Source organism: Acinonyx jubatus, chromosome D1, assembly GCF_027475565.1.
Source record: "Acinonyx jubatus isolate Ajub_Pintada_27869175 chromosome D1, VMU_Ajub_asm_v1.0, whole genome shotgun sequence".
NCBI lineage: Eukaryota > Metazoa > Chordata > Mammalia > Carnivora > Felidae > Acinonyx > Acinonyx jubatus.
Window position 1 is genome coordinate 47779801 of NC_069390.1, and position 26722 is coordinate 47806522.

Below are 26722 nucleotides of genomic sequence, written 5' to 3' on the forward strand. Positions count from 1 at the left end.
GCACCAGGCCGGCAGAAGATTGGGGTTACTGGCGTGGCTGCCGGATTCCCGGAGCAGTGCGAACATTTTGCTGGAGTAGCTTCTAACTTTTACACCGCGGCAGCCCGGGACAACTCCTCACTTAGAAGACCTCGGAGACCACCCTAACTCTCCGAGGTGCGTTTTCTTTTTCGCACGGGGTTCCGCGAGAAACTCCATAAAATCTGGGACTCTGTTGCGCAACGCAGAGTCGAGTCTCCCCTCTGCGCTAGGGCTCACCCTACCCAACCCGGCCCGACCGCCACGCGAGGCTGCGACTTGAGCAGCCTTCGCGAAGCCCGGACCCGCTCGCAGGACAGGCGCTCTGCGCGCAGCACAAGGAGAGCAGCGCACGGGACAGCTCCGCCCGCGCGCGGACACGGCCGGCTCGCGCTGGAGCAGCCGTGCCACCTTCCCACTCTAGGCGGCTCCCGGACGCGCCAGGACCAAGGGAAACATCTCTCCCAAGACTCGTGAGCCGAGAATTAATCAGCATCGAGATAGTTTATTGATTTGCTATTTCGCATATCACCCATTTTATGTAATAGATATACAGAGACACGGTGCTTCCTTCTTCCACAAGAGGTAATCAGTCTTGCACGCACACGCTCTCACACATTCCACGCAGCAATGTTCCATCTCGCTCAGACATTCACGTATTAAAATAAGTGGGGAGGGGGGGCAATGCAATTGCTTTAAAATGCCCTTAATACAATATATAACGTACAAAAATATCTCTATATTTGAAGTTACAAAAAAAATCTTGACAGCAACGAACTTAAATACTGATAGTTACCTCTATATATACAACACGCATTGCACTTTTCCTCGCTAGGTTTTGGAAAGTTCAAGTAATAGTGGGGCTTGCGCCCCGGTGGGGTGACAGTCCCCCGTGAGAAATCAGTTTGTGGGTAGGCACGGCAGGGACTCAGACCCCTGCCCCTGGGTGGGGCGGGGGTGGGGGGGGGGAGTCTCAAGCATCTGTATCTCAATTTTTCTCCTCTCCGTGAGTCTGGCAGACACTGCCTCACATTCTTCTGCCCCCACGGGGCACCTGGGCCCGATTGGGAGGAAGGGAACGGTGCCTCCGAGGAGAAGGGACTCCTGCAGAGCCAGGGCTCGCCGCTGGACGATGCCTACCGGACTCCCGGTCTCTGCAGGGCTGTCTCAGCCCGGTCTCCGTCGGCTGAGGAGCTCGGCTCTGGGAAACCCTCAGCCCCCAGGGGAAGCCAGCGGGATGCATACGCGCGCCTGTTCGCTGCTGCCACAGGCGCCTAAATCTTAAGGAGGGTGTCGAGCACCTGATGCACCCGGGAGGAGGCCGGAACCGCGCGTGCCTGTGGCTCCAGGGACAGAGTCCAGTTGGGGCCAGTCTCGGGCAGGGAGCGCCGGCGCCGGCGGCCGTAGCCCTGGGGGCTAATCTTGCTCCTGGGGGCGACGCCGTCCTTGTCCTTGTCCGTGAACTGGTAGATTTGGTGCGCCAGTTTCTGCACCGTGCACGTTCCGAAGCGGCAGCCGAAGCTCCGCAGGCCCTGGAAGTTGTTCATGCTCTGGCGGTAGCGCTTGACTCGGACGCGGGCGGCGTCCGGACTGCTGGGGAAGGGAAGGAAGGTAACATGAGACCCCCATCAAGCAGGGCTTTGGCCTCAGCCACCAGGAATCCGAGCCATTCAAGGACCAGAGGGAACTGGAAACTGCTACCGCGCTCTGAACTGCCAGACAGCCCTGAAGATCCCCAGGGCCAGGGTAGTGGAGGAGAGTTCCCCCTTGCCCACCCCGCTTCGGCGCAGGGCATAGTTACCTGGCCTGGGGGTTGTGAGTGGCGACCTTCACGTCCTGGGGCCGAATGAGAGTCTGGGTTGGCCCGGCCTTCACGTAAGTGAGCCCTGTGGGGTAGCTGCTGGACACCCGAAGTTCCCTCTTGCCACGACTTAGAGCCCACTTATTCCATCTAGAAAACACAAATAGACTCGATTCGCGTGCGTCCAGGCGAGGTCCCGGTCCAGACGGGCTCCCGTTCACTTCTAACCCCTCGGGACCGACAGCCAGTTTCCCTTGTCTCCCAGGTACAAGGACTGAGGAAGGAGCTGCTTGCGACTCACTTCTTTCGGAACTCTGACGCCACGTCGAGCCGTGCAGTGTCCGCGCCCAAGAAGGCCAGGGAGCCCAGGTACATGAGGGCGACGGGAACCAGCTTCATGCCGGCGGCGATGTGCAAACCCTGGAAGGAGAGAGAGGGGCCGAGCGTGAGCACCCCGCCTGTAGCACGGCCCGGGCGGGGCACGGAGGACGTGTGGGGGCCCCCCGCTCGGGCAGGCTCAGCCCGCGCTCTGCCTGGCTCAGACGCTTATCTCGCCCGGGCGCAGAGAGGCGCCAGCTGCATTTGCACCCGCCGGGCGGGTGACGGGCCCCTCAGAGGAGGCCTTTACCCAGCGCCAGGCTCCCAGAGGTTCCCTGCCCAACTTCTCGTTATTTGGCTGGCGGAGTAGAAGGGAGTGGGTCTCTGCAGTTCCAGCTGTGTGCACGGCTGGACCCAGGATATAGGACGCAACCCGCGAAGGACCTTACAAAATGGGTTGTACCCCCCACCCAGCACTCCCAGTTTCCAGCACTCTAAAGTCCCTCCCCCCACTACCCGCTCTCCCACCCCCCCCCCCCACCCCTGCTAACCCGCCCCGCCTGTGGCGCCTACCTGCTGAGGGGGTGATCTGCCAAGGTCTGGGAGGTGAAAGTCTGAGACGTCGCTCTGGCACTGGCAAAACCCCACCGTCCAAGCCGCGGTGAGAAACCAGAGGTGGCAAGGCTCGAGCTGTTCCGGCTAGTGTCACCAAGAAACCACTGAGTGTCCGGCTCCGGTGCCTCAGCTTTATAAGAGCAGAGGGGGCGGGGCTTGGGCTGCCCTCGCGCCCTCCCATTCTTCCCTCGGGCGCGCGCGGGCCTCTGCATTCGGGCGCGCGCATTGCAGCCCGAGGATGTGGGATTGCGGTGAGGGTCCCTCATGCCCAGAGGGCTCAGAGATGAGCTCCAGAGATTGGTTCAGGAACTACCACAAGCCTAAATCTTCAGAACATAAACCAGGGAGAAGCAGGGCCGGTACAACCTCTTGGGGTCCTTACTCAGGACCTATGCAACCCAGAGTGTGAGGCCTACTGGCACGGAACTGCAGCAGTCAGCGGGAGGTACCACGCGTATGGCCCGAGCCCCGGACCTCGGGAGTGGTGGCCTCGAGTGGACCGCGCCCCCTGCCGGCTCGGCGCCTGACCTGACCGCGACCCCAGACTCCTGCAGAGCCGCAGGGGCAGGACACAGAGCAGAGACTGGAGGAGTGGGGCTCGCCAGCACCCCCCGAGAGGATGAGACTCCAAGGTTCTGGGATGGGCTAGAAAGATTTCGCAATAAGGGCAAGGCTCGGGAAGGCTGATTTGAGAATTGGGATTTGGAGGGGGGGAATTATCTGAAGCTTCAGAATTTAGTTGCCTATTTGGAAATATGGGAATAACTAAAATTAGGACGGACGACACCGTTTCGTTTCCTTCCCCTTGTAATCCAATTATTCCTTACAAGGGTACAACCTGAGAGTTTGCCTGGCTACCTTCGGAGACTTCATTCACCCATTGTAAACGTGTGGATTTACAGCCTGGGAGCACACTAATGCTTCACCTATGTTAATCGCTTTAGAGTTTACAAAACAGTCACATCCTGATCTTTGATCCAGACACCCACCCTTGAGTTAAGCGAGTTAAGTTAACATTACTGTTCTCATTTCCCAAGGAGAAAATTGAAGTTCAGAGAGAGGAGGTATTTGACCAAAGTCACACCAAAGGTAGGGAGCAATAAAGTCCTAACTCGGCCAGGGAAGCAAACACCGCAGACCGGGGCGCGGCATGGATATTTCTAGGCTGGGGTCATCATGCCGTCAGGGGGGAGAGGAGAATCCTAGCCCCCGCCCAAGGATTTATGCCTGTTCATGATGAGTCACCCCCAAGCACGTTTGTCACCCTTTTGTGTTCTTCCCTCACCTCTTCTTGACTTCATTTTCTTCTTTTCTGAGGGCCAAACTGGAAGGGAACTCAGCCCCGCGGGGCTTCCTAGTTCTTGGATTCCGGCTTCTGGTATCCTATCACCACCCACTGCCCCACTCGCAAGTCCTGAAGCCTGGTGCCTAGACCAAGAGGCTGTGGTCCCGGGACCATTGGGACTCTGCCGACCAGCTTCCAGTCCCCACCCCGAGGCTGTGTAAACGTGGGCAAATTAAGTTTCCCCATCTATGACATGTCTTCTGCAGATTTCTACGCTTCCTACCTGCTCTGCCAAATTGGTCCTGAGACCCATTGCAAAGAAGACTGGGCGCTAGGTGGCAGGGAATGGCCTGGTCTGGGCCACATACTGCTGGTTCAGCGGCCTTTTCATTCTCAGGACTGAACCATGGACATTTTACCCCAGGAAGGAATGGCTGCCGCCGATGTTATTTATTCTGAGGACTCTTCCCCCAAGGGAATCACCTGAATGGACCTGAGTTCCGGCTGAGGGTTGGGGGGCAGATTCCTGACTCTGGCTGTGGCACTGACTCTCGCAAGGGATGGGGTCAGAGGGGTGCAGCGCAGCATAGTGGCTGGGTTCCAGCCGCCTGGAGGGCTGCAGGGCTGTCACTGCAGCAGGCGGCTCTTCCGTTGGTACCTCAGACAGTGGATATTACTGTGCGCCTGCTGTTTCCAGGAGCCTCCCCCAGCCAAACTATTCTGCTTCTCTCCCACTTCCCATCTCTTCCTCAGGCTCTCCGCACCAACCTTGTCCAAGACAGGCTGGCTGTCAGTTTTGTCTGAGGATGCGAGTTACTTGTCGCCAGCTTCCAGTTGGGTCCGCGCCAAGACAGGTTTTACTTTCATTTCCCTGGCGCGCGAGTCTCGACTTCTGTAAAGGTCAAGGACAGCTGGGCGCCGGCCCACAGCCAGGGTAGGTCCCGTGGTCTGGACTCGTTCCTTCCAGTTCCCACCAGCCCTGGGCGGTCGGTCTGCAGAGGACTCTGTGCTGTCCCTCGTTGCCTCCTCTCTGTGTCTTTTTGGAGAGCCTATGATTCCGTGGGAGTGGGTGGAGAGTTGGGGGTGGGGGGGAATTGGCTTTAGTTCCTCTGCAGGATCGCGAAGCGTGCTCTAGATGCAAACTTCGCTTTGAGCTACGGGCTGCTTCAACAAGCAAAGCAAACCCTGGAGGGGAGACTGGGCTCCGCTCCGCCTGGCTCCAGTGGCTACACCAGCGACTTAGCAGCGATACCAGGAATTCCCACCTGAGAGAGCCTTGGCACAATTCTTATCAGCCCAGGTGACCCTTGGCGCTCTAGCGCTTAGAGATCTGACGCTTGAAACCCCCCGCCAATCATTTCCCCCCCATTTTTTTAAGTACTGAATTGGCAGCTCGGGATCTTGCTAGAACACCGTATCTTCGAAAGTGTGTGCGTGTGTCTGCGCGCGCGCGCGTTTGCGTAAGCGAGCGACAAGAGCCCGAGCGTTCCGTTGGGGGGGTCATAGGGTATACGTTGTAAAAATATATAAAATTATACAAAATTTGCCAGATGTTGGCATCTTTTTCTCCCATTCTACTTTGGTTCGCTTAATCATCTCAGAAGAAACACACACACACACGCACACACGAATGTGTTTTCAGTTACACGGTGGGATCTAGAAGAAAACCTCACAGGAGTTCTGCTTCTGGTAATTTGTTAACGTGAAGTTTCAAACAAGCTGCAGTGATTGGATTCATATTGAGTAGAAGGAAGGAAGGGAAGGAAGAAACATCTTTAAAATCTCACTGTCAAGAAAAGAGAAAGACAAAAAAAGAAAGAAATTCTAGTAAATGATGGCCCACTTTTTTTGTGCCCAAGAATTCTTAACGGGTCGGATTGTAAATAAACCCCAAAGCAGGGTAATAAATGTATGCATCCTGAAATCATACGTAAAGACACACAAATATGCTGAATGTTTGTTATACTGGTGTCTCAATTGGTGTCTTCTTTACATTCCAACTGAATTATTTTTAGGCCCTCAATCCAAGCCTTATTGTTAGTGATGTTTGGAGTTTAAAAAAACTGTGGTGGTTTCTCAGCTAATATATGGACACATTGCCTAAAGCCAGTTTGACCACACTCAGCTCATGCAGAAAAATAATGAGAAGCAATATATTATATTAATGATAGTAAGAAGAATAAAACTGAGGAGCTCAGTGCATTGCATAATTATCTCAGATGCCTCTTTTTTCAAACAGGAAAGTTCATAATGCATGTGTTATTCATGTTTCAAAACCATGCTGCTAAGCTAAGGGCTTGTTTACAAAGCCCACTTGAAAACAAGGTTTAAGAAACTTCCTGGAAGTTTCTAAACACAAAGTGGTTTAGAGAAAGGACACAATCAGTTTTACAGATTTGATCACTCACAGGGAAAAATAAAGCAGGATTCAAAACTTGGCACTTCTTTGGAAGCTCTGACCTGTCCTAGGAGCTAATAAAATATAGATCCTTTCCAGAAAAATGCACATGTAAATAAACCAGTTTAAGTATAAAATAGGCATACAATTTGCTGCCTCATTTTTGTGCAGAAACAATCAGTCCTGGGGTACCTGGTTGGCTTAGTTGGTAGAGCACACAACTCTTGATCTCAGAGTGGGGAGTTTGAGCCCCATATTGGGTTGTAGAGTTTACTAAACCAATTGTATATATATAAATCAGTCCTTGGGGCACCTGGGTGGCTTAGCTGGTTAGGTGTCCAACTCTTGATTTCAGCTCAGGTCATGGTCTCACTGTTAGACTGAGCCCTGCGTTGGGCTCTGTGCTGGCAGCGAGGAGCCTCCTTGCGATTCTGTTTTTCCCTCTGTCTCTGCCCCTCTCCCTTGCTCATGTGGGTGTTCTCTCTCTCTCAAAATAAATAAACAAACTTTAAAAATATAGTAAAAAATCAGTCCTTATATGTGACAAGCCTCCTTGAAGCTTAAAGAATATAAGTTGCTATAGACAGATGAAAGAGAATACAGAAAAGATGGTAAACATATAGAAGCTTGTTATACTAACAGCTATAACAGAATAAGATGAAATGACTTCAAGAGAAATTTATTACTGATGACCCAATGATTGGTATTAATAAATGGATTATAAAAGAGATGATTAGACCATTTGGGTGTCATCTGTAGCCAAAAGTGTTAACAGGAGCAACCATTATGCTGCCTGCCTCCAGGTGGGGATCCTATGCTATCAGATTAGAACCACTTTAATGAAGCAATTCTTATGCATGGGGCTATGTGATTTGAAAGTGCATTTGTTCCTTTAACAACTATTTACTGAACACATATTACATGCATAGCTCTGTGCTGAATGTTGGGCATACAGTAATGATTAATGCAAACATCTTGTTCTCAATGAGCTTACAGCATGGTGGGTAGCCAGATGTAAATACATCTTCAAAAGAATAAATACATGATTATAAACTATGGTAAGTGATCTGAAGGAAACGCAAAACTAGGGGGACCATGTTCCAAATGGAGGAAACAGCATATACAAAGCCTTAGAGGTGAGAAAGCACTTGGTATATTAGAGAGAGGCTGGTATGGTTGAAACACGTTGAGTGAGGAAGAAGAGTGGCATGAAATAAGATCAAAGAGGTCATCAGGATTAGAGTAAGTAGGACCCTTTGGGACATGATGAAGATTTTGTACTTTATTCATGATGATGTGGGAATCTATCAACAGGTGTAAAGTTGAGAGAGACATGATCTGATATACATTTATTTAAAAGATCATTTTGGCTATTTAATGTGGCCTGGACGAAGGAAGAGCAAGAAGGGAAACAGTGGCAGTGATGGTACTCTGGAGAGACTGGTGAGGGCGTAGTCCACACATAATCTCTATTAATTTACCCCTACACAGACATACACACACATGCACACATTCCACTCTAAGCTTCACCAATAGGGCCGGCTTTGTGGACATGCACCATGTTCTGTCACACAGGGTCCCACAGTTGGTTTAATGCTCTGTTTGTCACTGTTTTGAGATTCTTAATAATTTTTTAACAGAGGATCCTACGTTTTCATTTTATATTGGGCTCTACAAATGATGTAGCCAGTCCTACTCATCAAAAAAACATGCAAGCTAAGTAAAAGCAGCCTGCAAACTCTCACAGCACCTGCTTACACTATAGCTGCTAATGTCAGGGGTACTTAATATGTGTCAGGATTCAACTATTCATATAATCAACATGTGTGAAAGCAACTACTGGACAATTTCCATCAGCCATCAGTGAAGCCTCCTTCCTGTACCCCAAACATACACCCAAGGCAGAAACAGTGTGTTTGCTATACAATTTAATTTGAAGATAAGGTTCACTGCCCGCTTACCGTCCTTAAGTTTTTTTTATCTACGTGGAAGATCTAGAACCACCAATGAAGGAGGGACATCAGTTAGGAAGTCATAGCAATAGTTAAGGTGGAAGGTGGTAGTGGCTCAGATAGTGGGGTGACAATGGGGGTCAAGAGGAGTATACATATTTGGGAAGTGGGATCAATAGGACTGAGTGATGAATGGGGGGCTGAGAGAGGGGCATGTGTCGAAGGTAACAATCATTAAGATTTTTACCTAGGCATCTGAAAGGATGGGGATATGGCAATGGATCAGGCAATTTTCTAAATCGTGTCCTTTGCTACTGTAAAGACCATTTTAAGAAGTCCAAGCCCTGCTTGTGGACATTTGGTTAAGTCTAACTCTCATATTGCCTCTCTGAACTGTAGCGGCTAACCACAGGAAGCACTTGAAATGACTGTACAGATCAACCACTCACTCCGCAACAGCCAACTGTAGGAGCAGAGGGCTGATAATTCTTGCTCACTAGTAACTGGCTGCATTTTTGACTTCTAAAGCATAGATGAAAGGCATATGCTATGTTGCATATTCTTCTTCCCTTCCTGCTCCCGCCTGCCTTCAGTAAAACAAATCTGGGTTTTACTCCCTCACTCTTTGGTGAAAGGTGATGGTGGTTATCTCAAGGGGATGGTCTGGCCTTCAGCCAACCTCAGTAATCAGGTGCCTTGTTAGGGCTTATCAGTTTCAGCAGATTGGCAGTTGTTGGCTGAGAAGCAAAGCACAGCGCCAGTGTATGCTAAATATGTTCACATGTGTATATAAACACATGGTGCCTTTATACATATACCTGGGATATGTCAAAATCCCTATGCTACAAAACACCCGTTTGCAAATGGAATGGCAGCCCCCCTATGACTCAGCAGATGGAATATGCCTAACAGCACACAATGTTTAATTCTAGGCTTTGAAAACAACTAAGCTTCAATTAAAAAAAAAAGTAAGTTAAAATTATTCATTTATTTAAACAAATTTTTTAATGTTTATTTATTTTTGAGAGAGACAGAGTGTGAGCAGGGGAGGGGCAGAGAGAGAGAGAGGGAGACACAGAATCTGAAGCAGGCTCCAGGCTCTGAGCTGGCAGCAGAGAGCCCGACGTGAGGCTTGAACTCACAAACTGTGAGATCATGATCTGAGCCAAAGTCAGCCACTTAACCAACTGAACCACCCAGGAGCCCCTAAAAAGTTAAAATAATTTAAACCCACACTTGTTAATAAAATAAAGCTCAACATATTTAAAAAGTAAAATGGGACTCCTATGTCATGCTATATACAAAAATTAACACAAAATGGCCTAAATACAAGCTAAAACTATGAAACTCTTAGAAGAAAACAGGAGCAAATTTTTATGACCTTGGATTTGGCAATGGATTTTTAGATATGACACCAAAAGCCCAGAAAACAAAAGAAAAAATAGATACATTATATTTTATATAGTATATACATACAATGGAATACTATTCAGCCATAACAAAATGAAGTCCTGATACATGCTATGGAATGGATGAAGCTTGAAAACATTATACTAAATGAAAGAACCCACAAAAGGTCACATATTGTATGATTCCATTTACATCAAATATCCATAATAGGTAAATCCATAGAGAGCAAGCAAATGGTGGTTACCAGGGGCTGGGGGAGGAGAAAAGGGAGTGGCTGCTTACTGAGTATGATAGAAATTATTTTGGAACTAGATAGAAGTGGTAGATTGTGAATCTACTGAATACCACTGAATTGTACTTTGAAAGGGTTAATTTTATGTTATATGAATTCCACATTAATATATTATTTAAAGTTTTATTTAAGTAATCATTATACCCAACATGGGGCTGGAACTCAACACTGTAAGATCAAGAGTTGTATGCTTTTCTGAGCCAGCCAGGCACCCCTTTGCCTTAATTTAAAGACACATAAAATGGGGAAGGAACATGACAGTTGCCTTAAAAATCTGAAAGTCTAACTAAAAGATAGATTTTTATTTCTGGGTAGTTCCAGAGAGAATAGGGGAAGTTACAGAACAACTGTAACATAATGAGTAAGACCTTTCTAATAGGGCTTTTAAACAGTGGAATGTGCGGCCTCCCAAGGAAGTAAGGTTACTTCTTACTGAAAGTGATCAAGTTGGATGATGAGCTCTTCAGGGAAGTTATAGAGAGGATTCTTACATGAGGTGTGACTGAGGCTTTTTTGGTTTAATTATTTTCAAGTTCAATCTGTTATCTTCTTTCCACCCCTGTAACTAGACTGATTAAGTTTGACCACAAGCAATTTGCATACAAATTCCTAGAGTTAAGGTATTCCTTCCTGGGAATTTTAGTTTTAGTGTAGCCCAACCCTCTCAATTTTAGGATGAATAAAGTATGGCACAGAAAGAGGAAATGATCAATTATACTTTCAGAATTGAAACTCCAACTCTCTGGACTCTGAGTTCAGAGTTCAAGCTATAGCAACTTCCTGTTGGTAGTTGAGGGGAAATTGTACATTCACTCTTTAAATATATTTGTTAAGCACCAACTGTATACCAGACAGATGTAAATGGTATGGGTCAAGTCCTCAATTAGTAAAGAGTAGCGATAAGCAACCACGAAGATGATCACATTTGCAAACCATGGAGATTCCCAAAACTTCAGCCTACCCCCTGTAACTTATCCGACTACTAAAACTTCCTCAGATACTAACAAATGACAAAACAAACTCATCTGGGTGTTTCACCAGCCAAATTTGAAATGATCAATACTAGCAGCCAAAAAGAAAGTGACCTAGAGAATCTCTAGTGAGACCCACTAATTCTTTGTATTGCGTGCTTGAGTGGGTATGTTGGAAGCCACCACCTGCTCCTGCTACAAGAGCCCTGGGACCGCGGCAAGGGCAGAAAACCTAGGCGGGAGGGGCTCCCTTGGGAGAGACAAAGCCTCCTCCCTCACACTCTATTGGACCCGGCCAGTTCAGGAGGATCCCGGGGATGCCGCGTTCTTTGGTGGAATCCAGCCACCCCCACCGGGCACTCCGGGGGAAGCCCAGGCCAACCGCCCCCAGTCCACCCAGCACTGAAGCACGAGGCGCCTCAAGATTGCGCAAAAGCCCCTCCCTCCCCCGCCTGCTCGGTGGCATGTTCCTAAAATTCCCATCTGCACAACATAAACAGGAAACGTGCAGCAAAAGCCCTGGCAGTGCAAATTCCATGCTGCAGTCGAGGGCGGGAGAATCTCGTCTTTGGTAGGGGAGTAGTGGGGGGAGGGGAAGAGCCAAACTTTTCAGGAGACCCCTCAACGATCCTTGTCTCTTCTTCCCAGATCCAGAAAGAAAGAATAGAGAAGGCGGAAGGAAAGGACTCCCCGCTTAGGAAAAAAAGGGGAGGGGGCGGGGGGTGGTGGGCCACGAAAGGGCAACCAGGCTTCCAAGTGAACCACCAGGAGCGGCTGCGGTGGCGGGAATACGTCCAGCAGCCCACTCTACTAAGCCAGCAGTCCGAGCGACCCGGGGAGCTGCGGGGTGGGCTCACCCCTGGCCACGGGTCCGGGAGTCTGCGCGGGTGGGGGCGGGGGAGGAGCAGGCGCTCGGCTTAGCGCAGGCGCACAGCGCGCCTTGGTTGTCAAACATGGCTGAAGTGCCGCCGCTGCCGCTACTGCTGCTGCAGGGAAAATGCTGAGCCCTCCCGGGCCCGGTGGGCGGCGGCGGCAAGGGCGGCGACGGGCACCTGCTTCCCGGGCGCTGCGGCGGCGGCCATGGCCCGGCTGGCCGACTACTTCATCGTAGTAGGCTACGACCACGAGAAGCCAGGTAAGGGTGTGGGGCGGGCGCCGCCCCCGGGCCTCCCCGCCCCCGTCCCCCCCCCTCCCCGGCTGCTGTCCAGTGGGCTCTGCGGGGCTGGGCGTCGCAGCAGGGAGGCGGGGAGGGCCGGGCCGGCCGCGGCGGAGCGGGAGGTCGGTGTCCGGCCTTCGTGGCTGGGCTGAGCCTCACGGTAGGCGTGAGGGACTGGCACGAGGGGAGGGGGAGGGGAGAAGAAGGGGAAGAGGCCGTGTCCGCGGGGGCCCAGGGAGGCCCAGCTGAGCTAGCTGGGGGCGAGTCCGGGTGTTGCGACCCTCGCTCCGGAGGAGGCCGGGTACCAGGGGCAGCGCCCTGGTGCCCGCGGGATTGGGCCAGGATCTCAGGGCTAGGAGGGCAGGAGCCAACTGTGTTAAGTTCCTCGGGGATAAACTTCTGCCCTGCATCCTGAGTGAGTAACGAGTGACGCAGGGGGCTGTCCTCTCCAAAAGGAAATGCTGAGAGAGTCCAGTGCTACCTCACCCCTTCCTTGTCGGAGGCCTGTCTAGTCACCGCCCCAGTGAACCCATGGTACTGGGGGAGGGGGTCCTTGCAGTTTTACACGTTTCTAGGAAATGCTCCCTGTTCTTTCAGGACAAGATATGATAGTCATTTCAGAGTGTCTGAGCACTATCTTTTAAGTAAGGACAGTCATCCAACCGCTGAAGGTCTTAATGTGTGACTAAAAAACTTTTTGGATTAAAAAAGTCTTTTTTGAGTATAATTGACACACAGTGTTTAATGCATGTTCTAATCTTCTAATTCATCGCAAAATTTTCTTCATAAGGAACAGTTTGGCAAATGCATTGAATTTTAATTTCATCATTGGACTTCTGCAACTTAAGAAAATTCAGGGTTCATGCACGTTTATTTTTGTATTTGCATTTCTTTGTATTCTGTAGGTAAGCATAATGTAATAAATTGAACTAGAAAGCACATGTATTTCAGGTTAATTCCAGTTGCACATTTGCAAGGAATTTTATACAGCAGCTGGTAGTCCCTACATCTTTCAGAGGAGATGCTGAGATTGTGTTTTGCTGATGGTTACAGTCATCTGTAGCATCAGAATGTCATTGTGCTACCCATTCTCTGTCAACTCCTCCTTTCACTATTACTCTTCTAATTTCCTTCAGTGGGAAATTTTTATTTAAAAACATTTTTTTTTTTTAATGTTTACTCGTATTTGAGAGAGAGAAAGAGCGTGAGCAGGGGCGGGGCAGAGAGAGAGGGAGACACAGAATCCAAAGCAGGCTCCAGGCTCTGAGCTTTCAACTCAGACCCCAATGCAGGGTTGAAACTCACAAGCCTCAAGAGGGTGACCTGAGCAGAAGTTGTCGCTTAACCGGCTGAGCCACCCAGGTGCCCCAGTGGGAAACTTACATTTTTTAATCTGTCACTACTCATGACCTAATGGAGGTCAATTGTTAAGAGAAGGGGTTGGGCTGTATTTAAAGTATCTTCTGGCTCCAACATTTTCTTATTTCCTAGTAATTTTGCATTCTGCAGTCTCTTACCAACAATATGGAGAATCACAGTTTATTTATTTTTTTTAATATTTATTTTTGAGAGAGAGCACACAAGTCGGTAGGGACAAAGAGGGGGACAGAGGATCCGAAGCAGGCTCCACACTAACAGCAGAGAGCCCATGTGGGACTCAAAGTTACAAACCCTGAGATCATGACCTGAGCCAAAGTGGGTGGCTTCTCCGGCTGAGCCACCCAGGCGCCCCCAAATCACAGTTTATTTTTAACATTATTTCATTTTTAGCAACATTGTTTTTTCTCACTTAAGAAAATTGAAACAATCACAAACTTGCAGAAACTTGCAAATAAGGTAGGAAGAACTTTTTTCCCTGAACCATTTGAGAGGAAGCTGCTGACCTGATGCCGTCATTCCAGAATGCTTTAGTGTGCATGTTTTTACAAAAAAGGATATTCTCCTTTAATCACAATACAATTATCAAAATCAGGAAATTTATGTTGATATAGTACTCCATCTAGTTTTAAGCGTTGTTGATAGTGCTATTAATCTTTCTACTGGCAAAAGGATCCCATTCAGAATTATATGTTGCTTTTATTAGTCATGTCTCTTTATTCTTCAGTCTGGAACAATTCCTTCATCTTCTCTTGCTTTTCATAACCTTGACACTTATGAAGATTATAGGGCAGTTATTTTGTAGAATGCCCCTCAGTTTGGGGTTATCTGTTCTCCAGTGATTAGATACATACAGGTTATGTACTTTGTGTAGAAATATCACAAAAAGTGATGCTCATTGCAGCCTATCAGGTGGTACACAATTTCAGTTTATCCCATTATTGATGATTTTCACTTTGATTACTTGATATAAGCAATCCCTGCCAGGCTTCTTCGTTATAAAGTTAATATGTAATTGTTAATAAATAGTTTTGTGAGGAGTACTTTGAAGCTCTGTAAATATCTTGTTCCTCATCAAGCTTTTCTTTTTAAATGTTTATTTATTTTTGAGAGACAGAGAGAGAGAGCCGGGGAGGGGCAGAGAGAGGGGGAGACACAGAATCCGAAGCAGGCTGCAGGCTCTGAGCTGTTAGCACAGAGCCCCACATGGGGCTTAAACTGAAAGATCATGACCTGAGCTGAAATCAGATGTCAGACTCTTAAACTGACTGAGCCACCCAGGAACCCCTGTATGATTTTTTTTTTTTAAGTGGATTATATTCTGTTACTATTTATTTTGATGTTTAGGTTGTTTCTTATTTGGCCAATGAGAGCCCATTCAACCTGGCTTCTGTGTCTTTATGACATATCCCATCATTCTTTGAGCATGTCTTTACTTTTTGGCATGAGAAAGTTTATCCTATACTATATCTGCCTTAGTCCTGCAATTGGCCATTTCTCTAGGGTCCCTGAATCCTTTTAGTGGAGAATGATTTTTTTTTTTAAGTTTGTTTATTTTTGAGGAAGAGAGAGAGTGGGGGAGGGGCAGAGAGAGAGAGAGGAAAAGGAAGAATCCCAAGCAAGCTCCACACTGTCAGTGCAGAGCTGGATGCCAGGCTCGATCTTATGACTATGAGACCATGACCTGAGCCTAAGAGTCAGACACTCAACTGACTGAGCAACCCAGGCGCCCTAAGAATGATGTTTTGAATTGTTTTCAATGTTTATTTATTTTTGAGAGAGAGAGAGAGAGAGAGAGAGAGAGAGAGAGAGAAACAGACAGACAGACAAAGCATGAGTTGGGAAGGGTCAGAGAGAGAGGGAGACACAGAATCCGAAGCAGGCTCTTCAGGCTCCAGGCTCTGAGCTGTCAGTGCAGAGCCTGACGTGGGGCTTGAACTCACAAACTGTGAGATCATGACCTGAGCTGAAGTTGGATGCTTAACTGACTGAGCCACCCAGGGGCCCCTGAGAATGACATTTTGAAGCTAAGATTTCAGTGCTAGTATTTTTATTGCTGTTCGGTTGTTAGTGCTCTCAGACCCTCTTAATGGATGAAGTTGGGGAATACATAGATGTATGTACACAAACACATTTACATATATTTTTATTTATCTGTATATAGTGAAAATGATGAGTTTACACTAATACCTCCAATTTCAGTACGACACTCCAGGGTCCATTCTAGTTTTTTTTTTTTTTTTTTCTTTTTCATATTTGTAATACTCTTCTTTGATAGAAATCTCGTTTCCATTATCCTTAATATATTTATTCAATCCTCCTGTATTTGACCAATCTTTCATATTTGCTACCTCCTCCTCCTCTCTTGGATGCCTTTCTTTCTCTGCTGATTCTTCCTTCTATCCCTCCCACTCCACTACCCTTCTCAGGATCTAACAGCCTATACCAGGATATCCTGATAAAGCGACACCTTCCTCAACCTACTCTGACTCCCCATATCAGCTTCCCCATTGTTTGTGGATATATTTCTCACCCCACTTAGGCGCTGATACCCCACACTGGGCTACTTTCATGTGAATACATCCTCTTCGCTCTGTTCACCCTAGTGTCCCATGCCAGGTTGCCCTTCTGCATTGACATCCTTCTTCCAGTACTTGAGCTGAGAACATTTTTGAACGACCCTTCCCACATGGACTCCTTCCTTGGTTCACTTGGGCTCTGACAACCCGCACCCCACCCAGGGCTGTCATGACTACTCACCATCCCACAGCAGAGAAAAGGAAGATTATTTTTTATTTTTTGTTTTTTTTTTTTTTAAGTAAACTCTCTGCCACATGTGGGGCTCGAACTCACAACCTCGAGGTCAAGAGTCTCATGCTCTATAGGCTGAACCAGCCAGGCACCCTAGGGAAGATTATTTTTTTAATTAACAGAATCCAGAAGCTTTTATAAACTATAGAATTTGGATAGTAAAATGTATGACTTTATTATAATTTCTTTACTTGGGATAATTTTTCTTTAGTCATGTTTATCAAAGTGTAATTTACATATAATAAGATCACTTTTTTAACTGAACAGTTTAAAGAGTTTTGACAGGTGTATACATAAATGTAGCCACTACCACAATCACGATATAGATATAGAACATTTCTGTCCCTACAGAAAATTCTCTCTTCCCCTGTGCTGTCAGTTCCCTCCCTAGCCTCTGGCAATCATTGATTTGTTTTCTGTCCTTTTTTGTCTTTTCTTAGAATAACATCTAAATGGAATTATATAGTGTTTAAAAAATTTTTTTTTAATGTTTATTTTTGAGAGAGAGAGAGAGCGCGCTATCACGAGTGGGGAAGGGGCAGAGAGAGAGGGAGACACAGAATCTGAAGCAGGCTCCAGGCTCTGAGCCCATTGTGGGGCTTGAACTTGTTGAACCCTGAGATCATGACCTGAGCCGAAGTTGGGTGTTTAACTTACTGAGCCACCCAGGAGCCCCTGGAATTATATAGTGTTTTTAATGTCTGACTTTTTTTCACTTAAAAACATGTTTGAGATTTATCCATTTTGTATTTATTGTCAGTTGCTCCTTTTTATTGCTGAATATGATAGAATTTATTCATTCACCATTTGGCGGACATTTGAGTTTCCAGTTTTTGGCTATTATGAACAAAGTTATTCTGAATGTTTGCATACAGATCTTTGAGTGTTCATATGGTTTCATTTCTTTTGGATAAATACATGGGAGAAGAATTGCTGGGTCATATAGTAAGTGTCTGTTTAACTTTGTGTGAAACTGCCAAACTATTTTCCAAATTGGCTGTGCCATTTTGCATTCTTTCCAGAAATGTATAAAAGTTCCAGCTGATCTTTTTATTTTATTTATTTTTACTTTCTAAAATTGAAACTTTTTTTAGCGATTCTAGTGGATATGTAATCATATTTCATTGTGGTTTCAATTTGCATTTTCCTGGTGACTAATGATGTTAGTCACCTTTTCATGTGCTTACTGTATTTGAATATTTTTTTGTAAACTTTCAGATCAAATTTTTGTTCTTTTCTATTGAATTGCTTGGCTTATTTTAAAGGTTTTTTGTCTGTTTGTTTTTCACTTTCCAATACAAGTCCTTATCAGGTGTTTTGTAAATAGTTTCTTTCAATCTGTGGTTTGCCTTTTCATTTTTTTACAGTGTCTTTTGAAGAGCAGATGTTTTAGTTTGCGATCACTTTGAAGACATTTGAACACTCTTATGTCTTGAGTGGTCTCCTTTGAATAGTCCTTTTTATGTGAAGCCCTCTGTTGAAACTTATTGGAAGAAAATCCACTAAATCTGTGTACTTGTTTGAATTGTAAGTGAAGAACAAACCTAGTTCATTCTGTAAATCTTTATTATGAAGTTTTCTTTGGGAATTACTATGATTTTATTACCTGTCTCTAAAAGCTAATCAGATTATGATAATATGACACTGAAATATTGTATACTTAATACCACAGTTTTCCTTCATTTAATCAGTGCCCTCTATATATGTTCCTAAAGTTACTTTTCATTTAGTAACACTTTTTTTTAGTAATACTTCTTAGTTAAATTTTTTCATATATCTGCATTAAAATTGGGTTGAAAGACAACCTTGTCTTTTGAAAAATTGCTTTTACAAACTGTTAAAAATAATTAATGCAATTTGAATTGTATCCAAAACAATGGTAGCAGACACATAGTAGATGTTTGGTAATGATGTACTGAATGAACACACAATTGCTGAAAATATGGAAAATACAAAAAGCTATAAAGAAAGAGTGTGGTTATAAAAGAGTAACAGGAAGGGAGTGCTTGGGTGGCGCAGTTGGGTAAGTATCTGATTCTTGATTTTGGCTCAGGGCATGATCTCACAGTTGTGACATTCCAGCCCTGCATCAGGTTCCGAGTTGAGCATGGAGTCTGCTTAAGATTCTATCTCTCTGCCCCCCTGCCCCTCTCTCTCCCCCACCCACATGCTCTCTCTCAAAATAATAAAACATAAATGAATTTTTAAAAGGGTAACAGGAGGAATTTTTATGTTGGTAGAACTATTTTGTTTCTTGGGGTTTTTTTCTTTCCTTTTTTTTTTTTTTTTAAATTTAAATTATAGTTAGCATACAGTGCAATATTAGTTTTAGGAGTAGAATTCCATGGTTTTTATCACTTATATATAGTACCCAGTGCTCATCACAAGTGCCCTCCTTAGTACCCATCATTCATCTAGCCCATCTCCTACCCACCTCCCTCCATCAACCTATGGTTTGTTCTCTGTCATTGAGAGTCTCTTATGGTTTGTTTCCCTTTCTTTTCCCTACCCCATATGTTCATCTGTTTTGTTTCTTATATTCCGCATATGAGTGAAGTCATACAGTGTTTGTCTTTCTCTGAATGACTTATTTCACTTAACATAATACATTCTAGCTCCATCCACGTCATTGTAAGTGGCAAGATTTCGTTCTTCTTGGTGGCTGAGTAATGTTCCATTATATATATGTATATGTATATATATGTACATATACATCACATCTTTATCCATTCATCAATTGATGGACATTTGGGCTCTCTCCATAGTTTGGCTATTGTCCATGCAATAGAACTATTTTGTATCTTGACTAGGTGGTGGATACATGAACCTACATATATGATAAATCATATGGAAGTGAAACACACACACACACCAATGTGAATAAATATAGTAAAACTGGGGACTCTGAATAAGAAATTGGATTGTATTAGTGTCAGTTTGCTGGTGTTGATATTGTACTATAATTTTATAGGGTGTTACCATTGGGACAAACTGGGTAAGGAGAAATGGGGTTTCTGTGTTATTTATTATTACAACTATCTCAAAATTAAAAAAAATAATTCAAAAAAGTTACAAAATAAAGCTATTTTATTTAATAAAATAAAGTTATAAAATAAAGTAGATAAAAAGATACTCATAGTATTCTTACTTTTTCCTTAATGTTGGTGACATAAGGAAAGATTATTCTATAAAACTCCAGGAAAACATCTTCAGTAGGTGTTATTATTATATCTTATGGGTATATTAATTTGACTTCATCATTTCACTTTATTATTGGATATTTAATATGTTTCCAGTTTTGTGCTCTTATAATATACTGTCATGCTAAGGAGAATATAACTTGAAAACCACTGATTTTTATGACAGATTGATTTTGATAATTTGAAATTAAGACTTTATTTTCCTGACTTTGCATATGACTCTGGCACAATATTTAGGAAATTAGGAAATATCATGTTTCTAACAGGTGAGCTTATTTAACCAAAACTGTTTATTTTTCTTATTGTTTCTTCTACTTTACTGAAATTTGTCCAAGAAAAATTGATAATGACCACATGGGTTAAATCCCTTAATGACTTTTTTTGTTGTTTACTTTTCTTTTTAAGTTAATTTTTTTTTTTTTTTTAAGTAGGCTTCATACCCAACATGGAACTTGAACTCATGACCCTGAGATTAAGAGTTGCTTGCTATACTGACTGAACCAGCTGGGCACTCCTCTTTTTGTTTACTTTTGCTGTCCATTAATACATTTAGAATTTAACCGATTTATCTAGATATATTTAACCTGGAGTCAAGTATCATAATTATTTGAGGTTCTCGTATTCTTTCATATCAACTCACCTAAGTATATTAGCAAAAGATTTGAAATACTTCTTAGGTGTTTCATCAGTTTTATTTAGGCAGTATAAGTGAGGTAAGCTAAGAGGTAAACTTATGCACAATACCTGTCCATATAGGTTGAGACACTTTAAAAACTGATTATTGGTTATTATGGAACCATTGTAATTCATAGTCAGCCTGGGTTCCTTCCCCCATTCCCCATTCTTCTTTCTTTCATCCTTTCTTTCTTTTCTCTCACAAGCCGGGGAGAGGGGAAAGAGAGCATTCCATGCTCAGTGCAGGGCCTGATCCCACGACCCTGGGATCATGACCTGAGCCAAAATCAAGAGACAAGTTATGTAAGATGAATAAGCATTGCCATGGGGATAAGAGGGTAAAGGAGATTATAGCCAGGGAGAAAAAAATGTAAATATGTGACTGTCTTGTTCCAGGAGTGGAGAAAAGTATAGTGTAGATGGGAATTGACGTGAGCTTTGCTGGAGTGGGTTCAGATAAGATTATGAAAAGTTCTGTATAGGCTATGGAATTTAGCCTTGACTCTGTAGACAGTGGGGTCTGTTGAAAAATGGGGGTCTTGAAAAACAAGAAACAACATAGAAATATGACTCAAATGGCAATGGACTAGAGGAAGAAAGACCAGTGTGAGAAAACTCAGGAACTTTTACAGGGAATGGAAAGGAAGGTATGGAGTCCAGAGAAATTTGAAAGCTCAAATTAGTGAAATTTAGTAGTGAAATGGATGTGAGGGGTAAAGGAGAAAGAGTAGTTGAGGGTAACAAAGTCTCTAGCTAGTTAATTGGGCAGGTAATGATGCTATGAATGCAAATAGGGAATTCAGGAGAAGAAATAAATTTGGATGCAGGAAAGAAATGCTGAGCTCAGTTTTGGATATGTTAAATTAAAGGTGCTTGCCTATAATCAAGGTAGAGATGCCATTTAGGTGTTGTTAGATATATGGATCAGGATGTAAGAAGAGAATTGAAAATTAGAGATTTAATTTGGCAATTACCAATAACCAACTGATTGTCAGATATAACAAAAAAAAATGAGGTTGTTGAGGAAATGTGTATAGGGTGAAAAAATAAGTAGCCTAAGAAATGAACCCAGAGAAAATTCAATATTTAAGAAGGAGATGGAGCAGTAATAATTAGGAGTGGTCAGAGGTATTGCAAGAGAACCGAGATTGTGTGATATCATGGAAACCTTGGGTGTAGAGAATTTTGAGGAGGAGGAAATGATGAATAAATATCAAAAGCTCTGAATATGTAATGTATAATGAGGACTATCAGTAGTGTCTTAGTCCATTTGAGCTGCTGTAACAACTGTAACACTCATTGCTGTAACACTCATTGACTGAGTGGCTTAAACAACAAACATATATTTCTCACAGTTCTGGAGGCTGTGAATTCCAAAATCAAAGCCCAAGCTGATTCAGGGTCTTCCTGTGAGGCCTGGCTTCCTGGTTCATGGGTAGTGGTCTTCTCATCATGTCTTTGCATGGTGGAAGGGACAAGAGAAGTCTCTGGAGCCTCTTTTATAAGGGCACTCATCTCATTCATGAGGACAGAGCCCTCATGGCCTAGTCACCTCCAAATATCATCACTTTGGCTCCACCTTCAAATGCTATCACATTGGGAGTTAGGTCTCAACATATGAGTTTTGGGGTGACACAAATAGTCTTACTATAGGCTCATGGACTTGATAATAAGGACAAATAGGCTCATGGACTTGTTAATATGGATAGTGACTTTAGAACATTAGAGTTGTTGGGGGGCCAAAGCCAATTTGATAAATGCGCGTCCTAAGTCATGTGCTGTATAAGCCTCACCGAATCCAATTTATTTTCTCTTTAGAGCTCATGATGGTGTGAACTTCCCATAGCTGTGGGAAGTGAAAGAGGAGTCAGAAGTGATGTAAAATTCCAAACATGAAACTCTGGGATACTTGTGATATCATGACTTAAATAGGTGGTTGAAAATATTTTTCTGTTAAAATTTGTCTTTGTGAACTTGGAAGATGGTGAGTTTTATTTCATAGCCATCCAAATCGAGACTTCAGAAAAGGGGACAAGTAGAGGCTGGACACAGAGACTTGACAGTCATTAGGATAGAGCTATGGCCATGTAGTTAAGGACTTAAACCCTAGAAAGAACCTGGGTCCTAATGATTTATAGTGAGATTGTCATAACTGCCCTCTGAAGTTTTATTTTTTACATGAAAGATTATAACCTCATATGGTTAAACCATTATAAATTAGAGTTTTCTGTGCCGGAAATCAAGAGTCATGAAAAGTGAGTCATAGAAAGTGAGGGAATATTTCTCAGTGTCCGGTATGGCAGAATGATCAGTGACACGTGGAGTTAATCAAGATCTTTCCATTTCATAAAATGTTAGAGTTATAAGTTAACTGTATAGATTGTTTAATTCAGTCCACTTTGTGGATATGAAACTGATACACTGGGGTGCCTGGGTGGCTAAGTCTGTTAAGCATCCAACTCTTGATCTCAGTTCAGGTCTAGATATTGGGGTTGTAAGTTTAAGCCCCATGTTGGGTTCCATGTTGGGTTTCATGCTGGATGTGGAGTCTACTTTCTTCTTTTCAGAAAGAAACTGATGCACCTGGTTGCACCACCCACCCACCTCCTCTTGTGAATGGTTACACCACTGTTGGGTGGCAAATACTGGGCTAGAAGTTACCTAAGCCTGTACTCCTGTATACCATGTTCTGATTTGAGAATTTATTCAAGGATAGTCTTACCCCAGAATTGTTACAGCTGGAATCTTGTGTTGTAAACCAAATTGCAAAACTTAAAGCAGGAGAAAGGATAGTAAGTTGAAACAGCAGATTAAGACCATTTGTTTGAGTCATCTGATTTTGAGAGGTAAGAATATCTGGTTGGAGGGCTGCCTGGATGGTTCAGTCAGAGGAGCATATCAATATCTCTTGATATTGGTGTTGTGAGTTTGAGCCCCACATTGGGTGTAGAGATTACTTAAAAAAAAAAAAAGAGTATCTGGTTGGAAAACTTTGAACACTTTATCTTAAGGATAAAGGCTTTATTATTGTTACTGTTTTTAAGGATGTCATTTTTTTTATCTGAGTTGTCTGGTTGATTGGTGCTTAGTTAGATATGTTTGAATTAAATTGAAGAAATAGGTCCAATGAGAGTTTAAAAAAATGTATAGGACAGATTTGAACGTAAATGAAGGCAGAACAATGAGTGGAAATGGATGGAGTTAGAGCAATTGATGCTGGAGAGGGTGGATAAGCATGGGAAGAAAGTTCCTTAGGACTTGGGGTCTCAAACACATTCTGTGTACAGAATACAAGTGTATCAGTGGGTTCTGACTCCTCCCTTCTAAAGAGTGTGTATTTTGGAAAATAAAATTGCCATTTGATTAGTCTTGGAGATATTTTATAATGGTGTACGTAAAAACATGTCACTGATCACCTGTGGGGATTTTGTGGGAGGTGACAAGTAACATAGGCATTTGATAGAACCAGAAATATACAGGTAAACTTAGCATTAGTGGATAGGGAAATACAGTTTTGGGTATTGGGAAAAGATAGTGGTAAAGTGTGTTGAGAAAGGTTCAGGGTAAGCTTTTAAATTTTAGATACAACTATCAAAATAATGAATTCCTAAGAAACCTAACCTCTCAAAATAATTTTTTGAGCAGCAATTTTATTTCCCAGTTGTAGGTTAATTTATGTTATATATTATGTGCCTGACATGATGATCATCTTCATTAAAAACTGTTATAAAAATGAAGACACTGACTAAATCACTGTGTTGGTAGTAGACTAGTGTTTATTTATTTTAAATATTTATTTATTTTGAGAGAGAGAGAGTGGGAACTGGGGAGGGCAGAGAGAGAAGGAGAGAGAGAATCCCAAGTAGGCTCCTTGCTGTCAGCGCAGAGCCCAGTGTGGAGCTTGATGCCACGAACTGTGAGATCATGATCTGAACTGAAATCAAGAATCGGATGCTTAACTGACTGAACCACCCAGGCGCCCTTAGTATTTGTTAATTTTAAAACATTGCTGTTGTCAAAACTGAGATCATTAGGTATTAACAAGATTTAATGCCCAGTTACTTAATTATTGCTGAACTTGAGTAATGACTTGGGTTATGAAATTATTTACAAAGTAAAGGCTGTTCATTTAAAATTCTCATTTCTGTAATCTACCTTTTAAAGGAAAAGATAACTTATAGTTCCATAATTATTTAACTTTTTCTTATACTTATGTCTTCATTTTAGAATTTTTCATTAGAGCTTTTATTTATTTTTATTTTTTAGTTATATCTGTGTTTCATTGTTTACTGAAAAAAATGAATGAAAGTTTTGCCTATGGAAATATTTCATACAACTGCTGCTTAAGTTTAAATGAATTTGAGACAGGCTAGATTTAAAACAAAATTTATGTACAGTTTTACAGATATCGATTATTCTAGAGTATAGGAACAAAAAGATTAAGAAAAGAAAAAAAAAGCTTGTATTTTAAGGGGACCTTCACATTATTATAGGAAAATACCAGAGAAATAATCTTTACTTTTCAAGATGTTTTAACAATACTACAGTGTATTGTATGATAGCTACAGTTTAGCTCTCCAGCACTTATGAGCTCTCCAGCACTGCCATAACACATCTTGCAAATTTGGTGGCTTATAAAAACACTTATTTTCTCACAGTTCTGGAGACTGTAAGTCTGAAATCAAGGTGCTGGGAGGGCACTGCTTCCTCTGAATACTCTAAGGAAGTATCCTTCCTTCTTTTAGTTTCTGGTGGCTCTAGGCTTCCTTGGTTTGTGACAGCAATCACTCTGATCTCTGCATTTTTACATGGCTTTCTTTTGTGTCTCTGTGTCCAAATCTCCTCCTTTCTCTTATGAAGACAATAATCATTGGATTTAGGGGACACCCTAAATCTAGGATGATTTCATCTTGAGATCCTTAACTAATTACGTCAACAAAGACCCTATTTCCAAATAAGGTCACATTCTGGAGTTCTGGTGGAATTTTGGGGGTGACACTGTTCAACTTACTATAAACATAGTGGCTCATGAAGTTTTTATAATGCTTGCTGTTTGTACGTATTAGGAAATTTATCTGGACAGAATAGTACAAAATATAAGACTTAATTAAAAAATAATTTTGTAATAATTTTGTAATAGGTTGTACTTTCAAAAGGCAAATATATTTAAAAAAAACCATTCTCATAACGTTACAAGTTAAAACAACACTCAGTGTAAATATTTGGGTGAATAATATACTATGGAAAAGTCAGAATTCCTTGGAATACACACACACACACACACACACACACACACACACATACACACATACACACACAGTTTTGCACATAGCTTTTAAAAAGGTTTAGATCTATGTGTGTTCTTTTTTAAAAGTTTTTTAAAAGTTTATTTATTTTGAGAGAGACAACGTGAGTGGGGGAGGGGGAGAGAGAGAGAATCCCGAGCAGGCTCCACACTGCCAGCGCAAATCCCAATGCAGGGCTTGAATTGATGAAGCTGTGAGATCATGACCTGAGCTGAAACCAAGAGTCAGATGCTTAACTGACTGAGCCACCCAGGTGCTCCTAGATCTATGTATGTTCTTTGTTGTAAATTTTACTTGTGCTGGGGTGTCTGGCGGGCTCAGTTGGTAGAGCATGTGACTCTTGATCTCAGGGTACTTAGTTCAAGCCTCACGATGGGCATGGAGGCTACTTTAAATTTTTTTTTTTTATTTTTTTTTTTTACTTGTGCCACCGGTTCTCTCCGTATTGTTGTGTTGGGAAAGCCAATCGATATTTTCTTTAGATGTGTCACACAGCTTACATTTATTCAGGCATTTTCTTTATAGGAGAGACTATCAGATTGGATCTTCAGTTCATTTAAAAATAGTGAGCATTTTCATGTATATTACGGACTCTTGATAGAAATACAGTGAGTTACCCTGTGGGGTCTATCAAAGTTAAATAATTTGCTCACTTTCATACTGATTTTAAATTGAATTAAGTGGGATTAAATGGTACTCAGATGATTTTCTAACTTTAAATCAAAACTTTTCTTAATAAATACATTGTAGGGACTGGGGAGTGGAGAAGATTGAGGGAGAGGAATAGGGAGGGTTTTTTAGGTTAGGGGACAGTAGTAGTAGCAGATGTACTGAAGTGATAAACAATGAGTAGATTCTCAATTTGGCTGAAATATTAGGACTGGAAGAGAACTGATAAGTTATAATATTGGGACTTGAACAGAAAACTTGTAAGTAATAAATGAAGATTATATTAGAGTAGTTAGGACTTTTCCCCCCCAACTGTTTTCATAGGCTAGTTACTTTTCATTGCATTTTTTTCTCGTCCTTCTGCACTTTATCTCTTGAGTTGAAATTCTTGATACTTTGGAAAACAAAATTTAAAAACCTGTTACATAAGAATGTTCAAAAGTATTTCTGTAGGAGAACTTGCTTTCA

General features: G+C 43.2%; 2 protein-coding genes across 5 annotated transcripts in view; one reads left to right on the forward strand and one right to left on the reverse strand.

Moving 5' to 3' along the window:
* Positions 1–503: 503 nt before the first annotated feature.
* ADM (adrenomedullin) lies at positions 504–2851 on the reverse strand. 3 transcript variants are annotated; one of them, XM_027073168.2, is made up of 4 exons: positions 2711–2851; positions 2121–2239; positions 1820–1969; positions 504–1608 (listed from the first exon to the last, which is right to left on the reverse strand). In XM_027073168.2, exons 2-4 carry the CDS (start codon positions 2216–2218, stop codon positions 1293–1295), a joined length of 564 nt encoding a protein of 187 aa, XP_026928969.1. In that variant the 5' UTR covers positions 2219–2239; positions 2711–2851; the 3' UTR covers positions 504–1292. The 3 variants fall into 3 exon arrangements, with proteins under 3 accessions (XP_026928969.1, XP_026928967.1, XP_026928968.1); XM_027073166.2 differs by having other exon boundaries at positions 504–1611; XM_027073167.2 differs by lacking the exon at positions 2711–2851 and adding an exon at positions 2448–2587 and having other exon boundaries at positions 504–1611.
* A 9118-nt stretch (positions 2852–11969) lies between these two features.
* Positions 11970–26722, forward strand: part of SBF2 (SET binding factor 2) — a 479646-nt gene continuing 464893 nt past the window's right edge. The window contains exon 1 of one of the 2 annotated variants that reach the window (XM_027073170.2): positions 11970–12195. In XM_027073170.2, the coding sequence (XP_026928971.1) occupies positions 12141–12195 (55 nt within the window). In that variant the 5' untranslated portion in view covers positions 11970–12140. The remainder of the gene's footprint in view (positions 12196–26722) is intronic. The other variant, XM_027073171.2, reaches the window with a different exon arrangement.